Raw genomic sequence first — 17671 nt, 5'->3', positions numbered from 1 at the left:
CATGCGCAGAGCGACGCTTTGTCATGCGTCCTTTCCATCTAGCATCCGGGGCTCCAGAACAGATCCTGGTCACAAAACAAGGTACGACTGTACTGTTATATACACTAGTGGCCAAAATTGCGGAAACCTTTTGGGGAAAAGTCTTATTTCTGAGATCTGATGGCTCATAACACCACTTCTTTTGGGAGTAATACCATAAAATTATGTATCAATGGAAAGGTAATTAAATGAAGAATCTAATGCCACGAAGTTTGTTCAATTATCTGTATTCTATCAAAGGTTATAGCCAAATAACCAGAAAAAGGAAGCGCAATTGCTCAGGTTGATATGCAGCAGCTTTCCTTGATTTGAATGTAGCCAATGAGCATGGGTGTGTAGAGAGCCAATCAGGTGCCATTGGCAATGATTCAATCAGGGGGTTGGACTAGATGACTCTCAGGGTCCCCTTCCTATGAGACACTGAAACGGGCCACAACTCCCCAGGGTTTCAAGCCAGGGAGTCCTTCTAGCTGGGGACAGAACCTGGGACCAAGCAGATACTCTGCCCCCGAGCTATGATCATCGGGGGGGGGGCATGAGGGGGCAGGCAGGTGGATGCCCTGCCATTGGGAAGGCGCTGGCCCAGGTGGGGGAAGCCTGGTTCTTTGGTCTCTACCTTCCAGTCTCTGTTCTGAGGCTGAAGGGGGCAGAGGGGGCGCTCTTTACTCCCAGGCAGGATATGTTCAGGAGGGGTACAGTCGATCTGCTCCAATTCTGCGCCCTTCTTCTTCCTCTTGCCACTGTCTGGAACAAAGCACAGGGGAACAGGAGAACAGTCAGCACAATCAAGAGGCAACCTTTGCAGGGGAGAAGCAAAATCGTCACCTTTTTTGCATTGGGGCTGGGTGTGGGAAGAAAAGACCATGAGGTGTAGAGCAGGCATAGGCAAACTCGGCCCTCCAGATGTTTTGGGACTACAACTCCCATCATCCTTATCTAACAGGACCAGTGGTCAGGGATGATGGGAGTTGTAGTCCCAAAACATCTGGAGGGCCAAGTTTGCCTATGCCTGGCCTAGAGACTTGCTTCATGACACAAGCTCATTCTCGGGACCCTGAATTAAAATGCCCAATGCTTACTCCTAAGACAGGCTTCCTCAAACTCGGCCCTCCAGATGTTTTGAGACTACAGTTCCCATCATCTCTGACCACTGGGTCCTGCTAGCTAGGGATCATGGGAGTTGTAGGCCAAAAACATCTGGAGGGCCAAGTGTGAGGAAGCCTGTCCTAAGAGGTGGGAAATTACCCCTTGCCTTTGGCCATGCCTGCTGGGAGTTGTAGTTCAGCAAGAACCAGAGGGCCAAAGGTTCCCTTGCACTAGTTCCAAGAGGTGGGAAAGCTGCAGTTCTCCAGAAGATATTGGACTACAACTCCCATCATCCAGTGCTGTCTGGGTTGATGCATGCTGGGAGTCTAGCAGTACCCTAAGGTTACCAATTCTCAGTCCTTGTTCCGGAACTTGAGTTATGCCCCTTCAGATGATAGGTGAGAGCTCACATGCCAGAATGCGCTTCCTTAAGAAACAAAAGCTTCCCTAATATATTTGTTGCAGTCAAACCAACAATTTATGCTTTGCCAGATAGGCACCTGAAGGGGAAGGGGCTGAGGCTCACAGAGCTTTCCTGTAAACTTGCTAGAGGGAACTCCATGAGGTCACTCCCCCTTCGTTTCTCAACAGGAAGAGCATGCTAACTATAGATGCTCCTCCCTGTCTGGGCACGAACACTTTCCAACTACCGTATTTTTCGCTCTATAAGACGCACATTTTCCCCTCCAGAAATTAAGGGGTAATGTTTGTGCATCTTATGGAGCGAATGCAGGCTCCTTGGCTTCAGCGATAGCAACGTGAAGCCTCCGGAGGGCAGTGGGAGCCAGTGTGGTGTAGTGGTTAAGAGTGGTAGACTCGTAATCTGGTGAACCAGGTTCGCTTCCCCGCTCCTCCACATGCAGCTGCTGGGTGACCTTGGGCTAGTCACACTTCTCTGAAGTCTCTCAGCCCCACTCATCTCACAGAGTGTTTGTTGTGGGGGAGGAAGGGAAAGGAGATTGTTAGCCGCTTTGAGACTCCTTTGGGTAGTGATAAAGCGGGATATCAAATCCAAACTCTTCTTCTTCTTCTTCCTGCTGCGCTCCGGAGGCTTCGGGTTGCCTTCACTGAAGGCGAAGGCAATGTGGGAGAGGGAGAGCTGCGCAGCGCCCCTTCAGCGAAGCAGGAGGAGAAATGGAAGGGGCTCCGTTTCTCCTGCCGCTTCGCTGAAGGGGCACTGCGCAGAGAGGAGGAGAAATTTTTTTTCTTGTTTCCCCCCTCTAAAACAACGTGCGTCCTATGGTCGGGTGCGTCCTACACAGCGAAAAATACGGTATGTCTGCAACGTGAGAACACCTGTAACTCTGAGCTCCAGCTCAGACTCCATTTTTAAGCTAGACTTCTGTATGTCTTAGTAAATCCATTACACACTTTAAGCCTGCCTGCACCAAGTTGCTGTATCTTGATAGTCCTCAAGACCTACATGGAGTAAATGTTATATTTTAAGGGGGGGGGGGGAGAATAATACCAGGAAAATCCAGTCTGCCCTAAAACATCCAGGATTACCAATATACTTAAAAGCTAAAACTAGCCTATCCAAACTTGCCTTTAAGCTGCAAAGGGATGGAACTCTGCTGAACTCACTAAAGTGTGGAAGTAAGCATAATATCTAATAAAAATGCATATTCTCCTAGCATCTAATCAAATCCCAACACATTCCCCCCTTGGTCCAAGACAGGGTTTCTCAATTGTGGGTCTCCTGCTGTTTTTTGGACTACAAATCCCATCATCCCTAGCTAGCAGGACCGGTGGTCAGGAATGATGGGACTTGTAGTCCCAAAACAGCTGGAGACCCACGATCGAGAAACCCTGACCTTGCTTAACAGGCCATGGGAGCACAAAGCAAAGCATTGCTTCCCAAAACAGATGCAACAGGGAAACCACGACCTCTCTTTCTCTCGCGTACCTCCAAGGTCCCCTTCGGTGAAGACGGTGAGGAACGACAGGGAGTTGCAGTCGACGCCGTTGAAAGCGTCCGAGGGGTCGAGGCTCTTCAGGAGGTCTCGGATGTGGCGGACGTGTATTCTAGCTTCTCGGACTGTGTAGGGTTCTGGGAAGGTTTGGGGGTTTCAAGGAGAGGAGGAGAAGGGGCAGGGGAAAGAAAAAGAAAAAAGGATTGAGGAGCATGCCGGGTTTTATCTGGAATCCTGTGTCCAGTTCTGGGGGCTGCACTTTCTGAAGAACCTGAGGGATGCTTGGCTGACCCGGTGAGCTTGATGGCAACATGGGGGGCATGAAGGCAGGTTTCTACAGCCCTAGTCTGGCAATGTTAAACTCAAGCCGCCCCCCCCCAACCTCCAAATGATGTTCTGTTCCAGCCCTCATGATCCCCAGTCAGAAGAACCAATGGCCATGGGTTTCTTACTTATGGCTGGAACTTTTGCTGGTTGAATAGCGTTGGGTAGGACGCGGGTTCAAGACCTCCCCCAGTCTTCAAGCTAACTTGGGTGACCTTGGGGGCCCGTGACTGTCTCTAACCATTCTGTCCTAGGTATGCACTTAGGAGAAAAATATTATGTTTGAAAAGAGGCTTTTAAGTAGGCTTCCTTTTTAGGATTTCTCCTCTGTGGGCAGCGACTTCACTGCTAATCCTGGCTCCTTTTCCATGAATGAGTACTCCACAGATGGGCCAAGGGAGGTACAAGGCAGCGCTTGAAGGAACCATCTTTATATCAGGGGTGGGCAACTATGAGACTCTGGGCCAAATCTGGCCCGTAGTGTATTCAGTCCTTGGCTATCTCTGCTGCATTTCCACATTTCTCCCTGCCCAGCGTAGTAGCCAAGCAGGTTGCCTAAGGAGGAACAGCTCAGTGTGTGCAAATGGCTGGATCAAGGTCTGTTGCATGGCTGCGCAGTGCTTAGCTTTTTAAATATATATATATATTTTTCAGTTTAAAGATATTTTAACAATACAAATCCAACGTTACAATTAACAGGAATAGTTCGAGTTCCTCCCTTTTGAGGTTCCCTTATATTATTTTAATTACTGACACTGCATTTTCTTCATTATTCCAGTTCTTAGTTCATCCTTGATTTCTCCTTGAATTTCATTCTGTTTGGTTTTAGTTAACTCTGCTAATTAACTTATATATGTGTCCAATAACCTTTCGAAGAATCCACAGTTTCCCCCCAGTCTCTGTGCAATGCTTAGCGGCTAGCAGCTTAGTTTTCTTTCCTCCAGATAAAGTGAGCTGGACCTTACAACTGATGAAACCTTATCGAGCACTATTAGGTCTGTGAAAAGGAGCTTGTATTTGGGCATGTGGGTGTGTAAATGGGTGTGGGAGAGTGGTGCATGAATTGAGAGAGAGTAGGGATGAAGAGGCAAACCTAGACAGCATCTTAAAAAGCAGAGACATCACCTTGCCGACAAAGGTCCGTATAGTTAAAGCTATGGTTTTCCCAGTAGTGATGTATGGAAGTGAGAGCTGGACCATAAAGAAGGCTGATCGCCAAAGAATTGATACTTTTGAATTATGGTGCTGGAGGAGACTCTTCAGAGTCCCATGGACTGCAAGAAAATCAAACCTCTCCATTCTGAAGGAAATCAGCCCTGAGTGCTCACTGGAAGGACAGATCGTGAAGCTGAGGCTCCAATACTTTGGCCACCTCATGAGAAGAGAAGACTCCCTGGAAAATACCCTGATGTTGGGAAAGATGGAGGGCACAAGGAGAAGGGGACGACAGAGGACGAGATGGTTGGACAGTGTACTTGCAGCTACCAGCATGAGTTTGACTAAACTGCGGGAGGCAGTGGAAGACAGAAGTTCCTGGCATGCTCTGGTCCATGGGGTCATGAAGAGTCGGACACGACTAAATGACTAAACAACAACAAGGGATGGAGAGACTCTGGGTATGTTGTAAGCCACCCTGGGATCTTTGAATGAAGGGTGGAATACAAATTTGATTTAATAATAATAATAATAATAATAGCCTCATGTTGTGAGGATACTAATGGAGAGGGGCCCAATGGCAACAGCATCAGTTGCTGTGAGTCTTATTCCAACAGCATCTAAGGTACCACAGTCTCCCTACCTGGAATTTATAGGTAGCCTCCTGTTTTAAGAACTTTCCTGCCACGCATCGGAGGCTGCAAATGTTCTCCCAAGTTTACCTTCAACTACTTTTAACACGGAGCCTTCTTGCAACCCTTCAATGGTTTTCAGCTCGGCAAAGTTGTCCAGGACGTTGCCGTCCAGCTGCAGGGAGAAGCACGTTCGGTGACAGGTGTCCTCGCGGTCCATCAGCACCTGGTGGATTTCCTGGACCATCTCTTGGGGGGATACCTTGAAAGAGAAGCCAGGACACAGAGGTTACATATACTTATTTTTTTTATAAAGGGAAGAACGGTATCAACTCAAACCGGCTTACAAAAAAGGTTCATCGCACATGAAACAAAAACGACAAACTTATTAAGGTGCACAAACTTATTAAGGTGTTTTGTACAAAACAAAAACGGGCTTTTAGTGTCGCAGTTCCAGCCCTCTGGAATCAGCTCCCAGTTGAAATTAGGTAGGCGTTGAGTGTCAGGACGTTTAGGCATTTACTGAAGACTTTTTTTTTTTTTTGCTTAAGGAGGTTTTCCCTGGAGGGGAAGGTCATTTATAAAATATTTAAAAAGTTAAAAAGGGAAGAAGAGTTTTGTTCTCCTTCCTTAGAGAACTCCACAGCTTTTGACCTAGCAGTGAGAAGACCCTGTCTCATTTCCCCCTCTTGCCCAGCACTGCTTGTTCTCACTGCCAAGGGGCCTTCAGGCAGACACCTGCTCCCATCACCTACTCCCTGAAGTTTTTTGTTTTGGTCCTGGAGGTGTCAGAGAACCTGGGACCTTCTGCATGCAAAGCACGGGCTCTAAACACTGAGACAGGGGGTTGCTCCAGACATCCCTTTACAGTGCATTCTGGATGGTTTGTGCTTATGGTCGCATCCAGGTAGTTATGCACGGATCTACTACCCACACCACTCTGTACCTGCAAACGTTTTGGTGCAGGCACACCGCTTTGCTCCCATTTGGTACATACCCCAGAGCTTTGTTTTGTTTTCTGGTTCCCACTTTTCTTGCACCACAGCACCCAACTGCCCCTCTGTAAAACTGGGAAAGCACTGCAGAACCACTAACAAACTAGAATGATATGTGGATGGCCCAGTATAAACCCATCACCAATTGCTGCACTACTGTCGCCATCAATGGCATGTTGCAAAATACACCCACGCACACACACAAAAACCACCCACCAGTCCATGGGTAGGCAAACTAAGGCCTGGGGGCTGGATCTGGCCCGATCGCCTTCTAAATCCGGCCCGCAGATGGTCTGGGAATCAGCGTATTTTTACATGAGTAGAATGTGTCCTTTTATTTAAAATGCATCTCTGGGTTATTTGTGGGGCCTGCCTGATGTTTTAACATGAGTAGAATGTGTCTTTTTATTTAAAATGCATATCTGGGTTATTTGTGGGGCATAGGAATTTGTTTATTTTCCCCCCTCCAAAATATAGTCCGGCCCCCCACTGAAAAAGTTTGCTGACCCCTGCGCCAGTCCATAGCAACCCCACAGTCTCCCCCTCCCCAAAGGCAGGGGGTCCTTATACTGCCTTCCGACTTTATGTTCCTGAATGCAGAGTTTGACTCCAGTTTTCTGGGTTTCCAGGGCCCATCACTACTGGGAACAAAAAAAGACTGCATACAACGAAACAGTTTGCCTGCCCCGCAGCCTGCTTTTTACACGTTTCGGCTGCGTGTGCCACGAGGCTGTGTATCAAGCCCTCCGCACGTTCCCCAGGGATGCTGGAACGGACTCTTCCTCTTATCACCACCACCACCAAAAAATAGAAATAAAAATAGAACCCTGCTAGGAATTGCCTGATAAATGCTATCACCGGACAAAGGCCACCCAGACTGATCAGGTTAAGCTCCTAGATTGGAGGTGGTTTATAGTAAGCTGCTGCTGCAGAAGAAGCAGGACACTGGCTAATCTAAGTTATGTGCCCTTGTTTCTCAATTTGATCCTTTCACGTAGTTTTGTATGTTTTGTGGTATTTAATGCATTGTGACTTGCCGTTAATCCTAAAGAATTGCTAAACTATAAATCGAGAGAATTAACTATTATTTGCCGATATTTAATTTTACTTTACTATTATATTCCAATGGATTATGGAATATTGCTTTATTTGATTTAAGTTATTCTTATTTTAAAGTTATTGTGACTTTTTGTATTAGAGCAGATTGTCAATATTAACGTTTGATTTTTTAAAATTATGTCTTATGTGTGTTGGAAGCTGCCCAGAGTGGCTGGGGCAACCCAGCCAGCTGGGCATGGTATAAATAAAACAACAACAACAACTATTATTATTATTATTGTTATTATTATTATTAGGTGTGTTTATGCAGTTACTATCAGCAGTGCATGGATCTTAAACCTATAAGTTCACATGAGCCTTCCAGATGTCCAAATAGGTATCCACACAAAATCGATGCATTTATTATTATTATTATTATTATTATTATTATTATTATTATTATTACCGACACCACAACCGCTACTACAATATAATGCCCATTCTTCATTCTGAATACGAAATATGTTCAAATTCAGCCAGGGCAGTACTTTCCTCAGTCTACTGCATAATAGATGGATGCAGCCAACCTGAGATGCTTTAAGCTGAGTTTCATTGAATCTGGAACTGCAGAGTTGGAAGGGACCCTGAGTCCAACCCCCTGAAATGCAGGAATATGCAGTTGTCCCATACGAAGACCAGACCTGCATATTTACTCTTTCCAGGCTCAAAGCCTAAGTCTCTTCTAAGCCACCACTAAGGGCTGGCAGGCCAGATCTACCTGCAGGATAGCCACCCTCGGCTCCAGAAGATGGGCTCCCCTCAGAGATGCGCTTGCTCTCTCACTCACCTGAGCTCTTGACCAAGTTGAGGACACTTGGAGGCACCCAACGCAAATGCCAAAATGGCGGCCAACCCGGTTAGCCACTCTGGGCTTAAGCAATTGGGATCCAAGGCAGCTTTCCCCAATGCAGTACCCTCTAAATCAGGGTTTCCAAAACTTGGATCTCCAGCTGTTTTTGGACAACAGCTCCCATCATCCTTAGCTAGCAGGATCAGTGGTCAGGGATGGTGGGAACTGTAGTACAATGGTAAGGTAAAGGTAAAGGGACCCCTGACCATTAGGTCCAGTCATAACAGACTCTGGGGTTGCGGCGCTCATCTCGCTTTATTGGCCGAGGGAGCCGGTATACAGCTTCCGGGTCATGTGGCCAGCATGACTAAGCCGCTTCTGGCGAACCAGAGCAGCGCACGGAAACGCCATATACCTTCCTGCCAGAGTGGTACCTATTTATCTACTTGCACTTTGATGTGCTTTTGGACTGCTAGGTTGGCAGGAGCAGGGACCGAGCAACAGGAGCTCACCCCGTCGCGGGGATTCGAACCACCGACTATTTGATCGGCAAGTCCTAGGCTCTGTGGTTTAACCCACAGCGCCACCCGCATCCTCGGGTTATAGACGCTTCAGGTTACAGACACTTCAGGTTACAGACTCTGCTAACCCAGAAATAGTACCTTGGGTTAAGAACTTTGCGTCAGGATGATAACAGAAATCGTCCTCTGGCGGTGCGGCAGCAGTGGGAGGCCCCATTAGCTAAAGTGGTACCTCAGGTTAAGAACAGTTTCAGGTTAAGAATGGACCTCCGGAACAAATTACGTTCTTAACCCAAGGTACTACTGTACAAAAAACAGCTGGAGACCTGAGTTTGGCGAAACAGTGACCTAGATGTTGTTGGACTTCTGCTCCCATCAGCTCTGACCTGCATGGACAATTGTCAGGGATGATGGGAATTGTAGCCCAGCATAATTTAGAGGGTACCCTATCGGGGAAGACAGATTCGGAGGCAATAACAGCAACAGCAATGAAACACAGCAGTCCTAATTTGTACACCTGGAGAGGAAGGGGGGCCAGCCAAGGAGATTTAGACCCGAACTACTTCCAGAGACACTCACTTGCAGGGGGAAAGGTTCGACTGCCGGCGCATGGACTTTGACCGTAAAACCGGTGTCCTGGATGACGATAACCTCTTGGTCGTTCCCATCGTCTGTGTGGTCTGTTTCTTCGTGGCCGTTCTGCCTGGTCTCCTCGTTGTGGTTCTCGTGCAAGCCGTCGCCATTCATCAGGGTTATGCTGGGCGGGGGTTGCTCTAGCCGAAAAGAAAGGGAGACCAATTTAGGTTTTCGCCAGCTGGAGACCCTAAAGGACACTGATACAGACAGTGGTCTCTGTTTTCTGGAAAAGTAATACAGTCATATCTTGGCTCCCAAATGCCACAAACCCGCAAGTGAGTGTTCTAGTTTGTGAACATTCTTTGAACTCGAAGCTGCACTTTGGTTTCTGAACATTTTGGAAGTGAAACGTACTTCCGGAACAGATTCCATTCGACTTCCAAGGTACGGCTGTAGTTTCCGCTGCCCTAAACCACATGGGATCGGGAGCCTCAGCTAACTTCTCTCCCAACAGTCAGAAATATTGGAACAGAAACACCCGATTGTGAAAACACCAGATAAAAGCGTCATCGACATGAGTTTAAATGCTGCATTTTCCAGTTCTGAAAATGTCCAAGGCAGGAGCATTCAAACAACAATTCAACCTCTGTCTTCCCAACCTCCTCCTCGCCCTTAGTCTCAGTGCTGCCCTTGCAGAAATCAGTAGGGAGGATGGGGGACAAAACAGGAATTAGTTGAATCTGCTTGCCGTTGGCTCTGGCGCCACCTACTGTTGGCCTCCCTCCCTTCCATCCAATGGGTACCAGACACACTGCCCACTAAACCACACTTCCTATGAAACAGCACAAATCCTGGCACAGCAAGGAGAGGGAGGGAGAAGCTGAAACCAAGTCTCTTGCCTTCCCACATTTCACAAAAGCTCACCTGGGTGTGGGTCGCCGGCAGGAGATCCCAACTTGCCACAGGGAACCAGCCCTGCGAGGCTCGATTGTGACAGCACACGCCTTGGTGGTTCACAAGCTGAAAACACAGCTCCCGAGCTGCACTGGGCCAGGAGCCCGGTTGCAAATTCCACTCGGGTTCTCCCTCCCCATCCCCTTTTCAAGCTGGTGCTTACGAGAAAGGCGCGTTTAACCTTATCTCTCTTTTTCCCTTGCCCAAATGAGCAACACCCTTTTCTCTGCCTGAGGCAGGGGATATGCCCCAAGAGGGGAATAACACAGGCAACCAACAGAGTAGGACTGTACACCAGGGGTCAGTAAACGTTTTCAGCAGGGGGCTGGTCCACTGTCCCTCAGACCTTGTGGGGGGCCGGACTATTTTTTTTTGGGGGGGGGGGGAATGAACGAATTCCTATGCCCCACAAATAACCCAGAGATGCATTTTAAATAAAAGCACACATTTTACTCATGTAAAAACACGCTGATTCCCGGATCGTCCATGGACCGGATTTAGAAGGCGATTGGGCTGGATCCGGCCCCCGGGCCTTAGTTTGCCTACCACACAGTAAAGGCACATTTAAAGCACCCAAAACAAGAACCCTGGGAAGTGTAGTTTACCCCTCACAAAGCTACAACTCCCGGCACCCTTAACACAGTACGTTTTCCAGGATTCTATTTTTTTTTGGGTAGGAATGGAGTGGGGAGTGCTTTAACTGAATGGTTAAAAGAAAAAAGAGGCAAAAATGCAGGGAGGGAGTGGATTGCAATTCTCCCCCCCCTTTTTTTTGAAGAGTAAGAATCATTCACAGTACAGGTTTGAAGAGACTTATTTAACTAAAATCACCAGGCACTGGGTGTGGGCAGAGCTGCAGAGCCCTGAGGCATCTCTAAACTCCTGCAGAGGAGCTGCCAATGGCACGAAAAGTGATTGTTACCTTGATAATCTTCCTTCCTCCCGCGCATGCAGGAAGGGAGGGAGAGCAGAGAGTCTTGTGCTGCCGCAGTTCTTTCCCTCCCTGCCCCCTGAACACCACACATATGGTTCCTTAGCTTGCAAAGACAGAGGCTTAGGGGACTCTGGCGACTTTGAGGAGTTTAAAGTCGGAAGGCAGGACTTATTCTCACGCTAGGTACCAGAGCGTGCGGAAGGGAGGCGCAGAGAAAGAGAGGCCGTGCAACAAAGCAAGCAGGCGTGCCTTTTGAGAAGCGGCGTCCCTTTCAGCGCCACGGGAGCAGAGTTCAATTCCCAAGTCGTGCAACTTAAATAAACTTTGCACAACTTTGCAAAATTCAAGCAAGTAAGGCAAAAAAAAGAAAGAAAGAAAGAAAGAAAGAAAGAAAGAAAGAAAGAAAGAGGGAGGTACTACACAGCCCACCCCCATGGCCACTAGAGGTTCTAATTTGCACACTGAGGACTGGAAACTTGCTGCATATTGTAGAGTTCTCAGGATGCTTCTTTCCTGCTGCCAATTCTGCATTTATGTGACGCTCGCGGGAGACGCACAGTCCTGCCAATCAATGGCCTAACTATTCTTCTTCTTTTCAAATCGTATCCTCTCTGGCAACCAGATTGGGAGCTTGCGGTGAATGTGAGTATCAGTGCTTCCTAATGCAGCTTACAAAAAACACACCCAAGGGCAACTGACAGGCCAACACACAACATCAAAACCTTCGGGCTTCCCACTAGGGCAACTGGTTAGCGACTGAGATCAGGATGCTGGATCAGACGGGCCTTTAAGTCCGATCCATAAAGGCTATACTCATGTTGCAACACAATTCTGCCCTCTTATATTCTACAGCAACTTGGGGCTACCACTGATAAGTCCCTGCCTTCAGCAAATGCCGACTCAACTTCCGAATAGTCTCGGATAATCATTTGCGTAAGGGTTGAGGACAGCACAAATGATTTGGACGCTGAAGTTCCAGATTCATCCCCCTAGCACATCTGCAAAAGATGCCAGTCAAATCCTATTTTAGTTGCAAAAAAGGAGATTCTGAGTAAACATCAGGAAGACGCTGCAGCCAATCGGAAGCCCCGCCGGATGTTCGGCTTCCAAAAGAACGTTCGAAAACCGGAACATTCACTTCCGGGTTTTGATTGTTTGGGAGCCAAAATGTTTGAAAACTAGGCTGTTCAAAAACCAAGGTACGACTGTATTGTATCTGGACTGCAACACAATCGGTCGTTTGCTGCCCTGGACTCCTAAATAGGATGAAAGAGGGTATGCAGAGATCTTCAATAAATAAGATAAAGGAAGGGGGATTTTATGTGGGTGAAAAGGCATGCAGCACTCCTTTAGGCAAAAACCACCGGTGCTCAATCTAGGGTGGTGCAGCAGACCAGTAGCCGTCTCCTTGCCAAAAAGGACAAACACCGTGAAGCCAGAAATTGCAACACAGCAAGATCAAAGGGCAATCATATGAAGGAGGGGGTACCTTTGTCCTGTAAGTTTGGGAAGGGAGAGGGAAGAGCGGGAGAGACAGAAGAACGGCTTGCAAGGCAACATCCTTCCTAGAGATCTCTCTCAGCCCCCCCAATTTAAAATGAACAAACTCGAGACCCTGAATAATGTTCCTTCATTCCAGGACCGTTTCCTACAGAGAGAAGTTTCAGACGATGTGGAAACACTGCGAACTTTTGCACAACAGCATTCCTGCACAGGGGTTGGAATACTTAAAAATCCATTGCACAACCGATTTCCACAGCTATCCTATCACATCCCGAGAGTTCAGAGCGCGGGCAAGGCATAGGGACCCCCTCTGCATGCCCATTTCGGCTCTGCTCAGTTTCTCAATCTCCCAACCTTCTCTTCAGTTCCCCACATCTGGTTGTGGCTTTAAAAAAAACTTCCCTTGGAAATTCACGAGCATCTTAGCGCCAAGTCATCCCAACACAGGCAGCGAGCAATTTACGCGCAATCCAATCGACGTGTGACCTTGCACACGCGCATGGCCGCAACCCGAAAGTGGCCAGAAGGGAGGTGGCAGAATGGGCTTATGCGATTGCATGCAGGGCTCAGGAACATAACCGCCGCACGCAAAGGTTGTTGCCTGCGTACATCTTTCTGCAAAGCCGTTTCCCTTAACCTAATTGTCAGGGAACTGCCATCGGCTCAGGGGCGAGAAGGGGAAAGGCGGATGGATTACAGAGAGCCTCCAAAGATCATGGGGGGCAGCACCTCCTCAGCGGAGGAAGGAAGCCACGCCTCTAGTGGGGAGGAGCTTCAGGGCTCGGAGGATGCAAGGCGGTGCCAGGACACCTTGCCTGAGCAAAGCGGGGAGGAGAGAGGTCCCCCTTTACCCAGGCTTTCCTTGCGCAGTAGGCTTTCGCGCAGAGAGGGGAGGTGTAGGCTGGGGGTCAAGAGACTACTCTGCTGGGGAAGATTTAAGGACCGCCCACTCTCAGATTCTGCTAGTGAATGAGCAAGACATGGAATAGAGGTGCTCTGCATTGTAAAGGTTTTTAGCACCAATAATAAAGCTTTAGAACAGACCAGTGAGGCATCTTGCCTGATTGCTCTCGAGCAACCACCCGATAGCCTTAACACTAATGCACTTGTGTTGATTTCATTAATAGTTGGGTGTGTTGGTTTCAGCAGTACATGCATTTCCATGTGCATTGTACCACAACAGGTGCATTTTTGTGCACACTGGCAGATTTGAAAAATTCATAGGAACACGAATCTCTAAGGGTGACTTTAGTTTCACAAATTGTTTCAGCCAGCATGAGTTAGGTAGGTTCACCTTTCATCGTGAACTGAACCGATTTCTTCTCCATCCTTAGTAAGAGCTAAAGGGTGGTGGATGGTGGTGGGGAATAGCAGTCACACAGCGAGAAATGTGAGCTCAAGTGAGCATAAACACATGGAATTGCCTTACTCAAAGCTTGAACTTTGTCCATTCTGGTCTTTCTCCCTCTCTCTCTCCTCCTCCTCCGAGAGAGTCTTTCAGCTGAAAGCCCCATGAACAGAACAAGGGAACTATTGCATGCAGAAAAGTATCTGCTTTCTCAGCAAGCCAGTGGTTCTCAAATTTTTCTCTCTGCAAGAACATTTCAGCATCTGAATGCCAAGCCTCACAAGGGGGTGGGGAGAAGACGCGCAGATCTTCTATGGCATGCAGACAATGTCACAGAATCATGAAATTGGAAGGGGACCCAAGGATCATCTAATCCGACCCCCTGCAATGCAAGGAATATGCAGCCATGCCACCCAGGGACCGAACCTGCAACCTTGGAGTTATCAGCACCGCACTCTAATCAACAGCTGATCCTGTGTATTGAACCTTGAAAAGCTGTTCATGCAGCAAGTCTTGCAGAAATGTTGCAGTGTGGGGAACCTTCAGCTCGCTAGGTGTTGAGGAACTACACCTCCCATCATCCCTGGCCACTGGCTCGCTTGCTGGGGCTGATGGGAGTTGTAGTTCGGCAACGTCCGGAAGGCCAGGGGGTTTCCCGCAGCGCTCATGACGCAGCCACAGTGCCAGCACACTTCCCAGCAGTTCCACATGGGGCAGGAAGAAGAACGCAGCTATAGTGCTGGAACGATATGCGAAAACAGCAGGCATCACTTGATAGCCCGAATGCACGCAATGCTCCCACAGCAGGCTTTGTGCTCAGGTTTCCAGAGTCCTGGCTTTCTGCAAAACCCACCCATCAAGACATCTTCTTGTCAGACGCAGCAGTCTCTCTAAGAACTTGTGTTTAAACAGAAATATCCCCAATTGGATTATCCGTGTTTAAGAGATTAACCCGTCTGTGTGCCAGCCACGCAGGTGTTAAGTTTCTTTTGGGTTTTGTTTCAAAGAGACACGCAAGTCTCTCAACCTTGAAGATCAAGAGGATGCTACACTGGTGCGAGGGCTGGCGCTGCTTAAGTTCAGCAGCAAGCGTGCTTGCTAGCCGTAAGCTATTTTCAAATGCGGCCCTCTCGGAACTCCCCCTCCCCGAATGTGGCCCTCTGGACTGTGGGGACTTCTCTTTGCCCCATGGAAGAGTTGGGGGTTTGTGGGAGTTGGCAACAAAAAAGGAGGGACACTGTTTTTTTGGATTGCTGATTCTCTACATCTGCTAATACAACTCCCAAGAATTTTGGCAAAAATGTTTCTGCGTCTCGGATGGAAGCTCATTCAAAATTCCTCAACTGACTCTTCCATTAGCTGGGATAGCTCAGTCGGTAGAGCATGAGACGCTTAATCTCAGGGTCATGCGTTCAAGCCCCACCCTGGAGAAAAAGATCCCTGGATTGCAACTCTATGCTTCCATGACATAACACTGGTCCTAAAGGATCTACTTTGACTCCTGATACATTTCCAAGCCCAGTTCAAAGTGTTGGTGCCGACCTTTAAAGCCCTAAACGGCCTCGGTCCAGTATACCTGAAGGAGCGTCTCCACCCCCATCATTCAGCCCGGACACTGAGGTCCAGTGCCAAGGGCCTTCTGGTGGTTCCCTCATTGCGAAAAGTGAGGCTACAGGGAACCAGGGAGAGGGACCTTCTCAGTAGTGGCACCCGCCCTATGGAACGCCCTCCCATCAGATGTCAAGGAAACAAACAACTATTTGACTTCTAGAAGACATCTGAAGACAGCCCTGTATAGGAAAGTTTTTAAACATTTGATGTTTTATTTGCCCAGGGCTGCCAAGGTGGAATGTTCTCAGTTGGTTAAAGAGTGGTGCTGATAATACCAAGGTTGCAGGTTCGATCCCCGTATGGGACAGCTGCATATTCCTGCCTTGCAGGGGGTTGGACAAGATGATCCTCAGGGTCCTTTTCCAATTATACAAATTCTATGACATGCTGGGTGAACCAAAGACACACACAACAGACGGCTTCTGCACTTCCACAATGTTGTTTTTTCAAAAAACACATGACTTCCCCCCCCCCCTTCTGTCAGGAGGAAAACGTTAAAACTACCACACCGACGCGAGGTCAAGGTTCCAAGTCCTCTTTCTGGCTCAATGTTTGATCTCCAGGCACGGCCTGCTTTTCTACAGAAGCCGTTCTTCTCCGTAACAACCGTCAAAAAGGCATTTGAATGGCACTCCGCACAGCAAGACCTGCGGCTGGCCTTTCTACATTAAACATTAACCCCTGTTCCCTGAAAGCATGCACAGGAAATCAACATACATGGTGCATGTGTGTCTCTCTACCGGAAATTCCAGCTTTGCAATATGTAAGGTACATGCTTCTCCACTGACAAGTTTTAGAAGCACATGCAAACACAGAGAGCCAAAACCGGTTTTTGCCCAATCTGGCACCCTCCAAACGTTCCGGACTACGTTTCCCAGCAGGCCCAGCCAGCACAGCCTGATGGGAGTTGTGGTCCAAACTATCTAGAAGCCACCAGGGCTGGTGAAGAGTCCACCCGAACCACACTCTAGCTTCACCATAGTTGAATGATTTGAAAGCTGACAGGTCCTCTACAGCTGCCATTACTAAGCTTATACCTAAGCTCTTCTCCACAGAGCAAGAGGCGGTGTGTATGGTACTCGCCCTCTCCGCTTGCTCCTCACAACAACCCTGTGAGGTAGGGTTAAGTTGACGTGCTCATGGCTGGTCCAAAGTCCCCCAGCGAGCAGTCAGACCCCAGTCTCCCCGAGTCCTAGTCCAAAACTAACCACGCTGCATAATCATTGCAGCACCCAAACATACATGCTCCAGGCTTCAATGGAAAGGGTTGCTAAATGAGTGAACGAACATGGCGTCCTGCTCTGATGCCTGGACCCACTGGGTCTTTGGGGCCTGACTGGCAGAAGCTGCCCAATGCCTCCCCCAGCCGAGTTACCTGTGGTCCTTTTAACAGGTGGCGCCAGGAATCGAACTCTAATCCTCTCCATGCTCAAGAAACCATGTTCTCTACTCACAAAGGGACTGGGGCGTGGGGGGAGAGGAATAATAAGTGTGTTGTTGCCATCATTTCCAGCACTTCAAGCCTAAAACTGGACCAGGTGGCTTTTTTGGCGGTGGGGTGGAGTTTAATGCAAAACTACCTGGGTTTTGCAATGGCTACGTCAAGAGCAACTCCACTCTGAGTCCAGAGGGGAATAATGTGGTCAGGAGCAGCCTTTGAGTTCTGTCAGAAATCATTCCCCCATCTCTTCCTGGCCTTCCATGTCTACTTCCTCTTCCTTCACACGTATCTGCTTTAAAATCGCATGCAGAGCCTTGTGTCCAAAACCGGTTTCAAGTCCAGATCGTGATGATCAGGTTTCATGATTTCTGACCTGGCAATATATTGCAAGTCACAATGTGTGTGTGTGTCTGTCTGTGTGTGCTTTGCAAAAATCACAATGTGGGGGAAACCCTGAAGCCAGCCAATGCCTCCACATAGCTCTATCCTTATTTCACACACTGCGACTTATCACTATACAGCTGTACCTTGGTTCTCAAACGCCTTGGTACTCATACGTTTTGGCTTCCAAACGCCGAAAACCCAGAAGTGTTCCGATTTTCGAACATTTTTCAGAAGCCAAACGTCCGACGCGGCTTCTGCTTGAGTGCAGGAAGCTCCTGCAGCCAATCGGAAGCCGCGCCTTGGATTAAGTCCGAGAACAAAGGCTCCACTGTATTGCGATGTTTAGCTGGTGAAAGATCACAAAGTG

The 17671-nt window shown here is 48.3% G+C and overlaps 1 protein-coding gene across 3 annotated transcripts in view; it reads right to left on the bottom strand.

Moving 5' to 3' along the window:
* Positions 1 to 17671, bottom strand: part of CLUH (clustered mitochondria homolog) — a 76204-nt gene that overhangs the window by 31417 nt on the left and 27116 nt on the right. For 2 of the 3 annotated variants that reach the window (XM_083479520.1, XM_083479519.1), the window contains exons 2-5: positions 9133 to 9326; positions 5240 to 5411; positions 3032 to 3175; positions 656 to 783 (exon numbers count right to left, since the gene is read on the bottom strand). In XM_083479520.1, the coding sequence (XP_083335646.1) occupies positions 656 to 783; positions 3032 to 3175; positions 5240 to 5411; positions 9133 to 9326 (638 nt within the window). Of the gene's footprint in view, positions 1 to 655; positions 784 to 3031; positions 3176 to 5239; positions 5412 to 9132; positions 9327 to 10053; positions 10200 to 17671 lie in introns of those variants that run through there. The other variant, XM_083479521.1, reaches the window with a different exon arrangement.

This window comes from Podarcis liolepis (assembly GCF_965112155.1).
Source record: "Podarcis liolepis genome assembly, chromosome: 16".
NCBI classification, from domain to species: domain Eukaryota; kingdom Metazoa; phylum Chordata; class Lepidosauria; order Squamata; family Lacertidae; genus Podarcis; species Podarcis liolepis.
The sequence above is the reverse complement of the archived record's forward strand: the minus strand, read 5'-3'. Positions and strand labels throughout refer to the sequence as shown.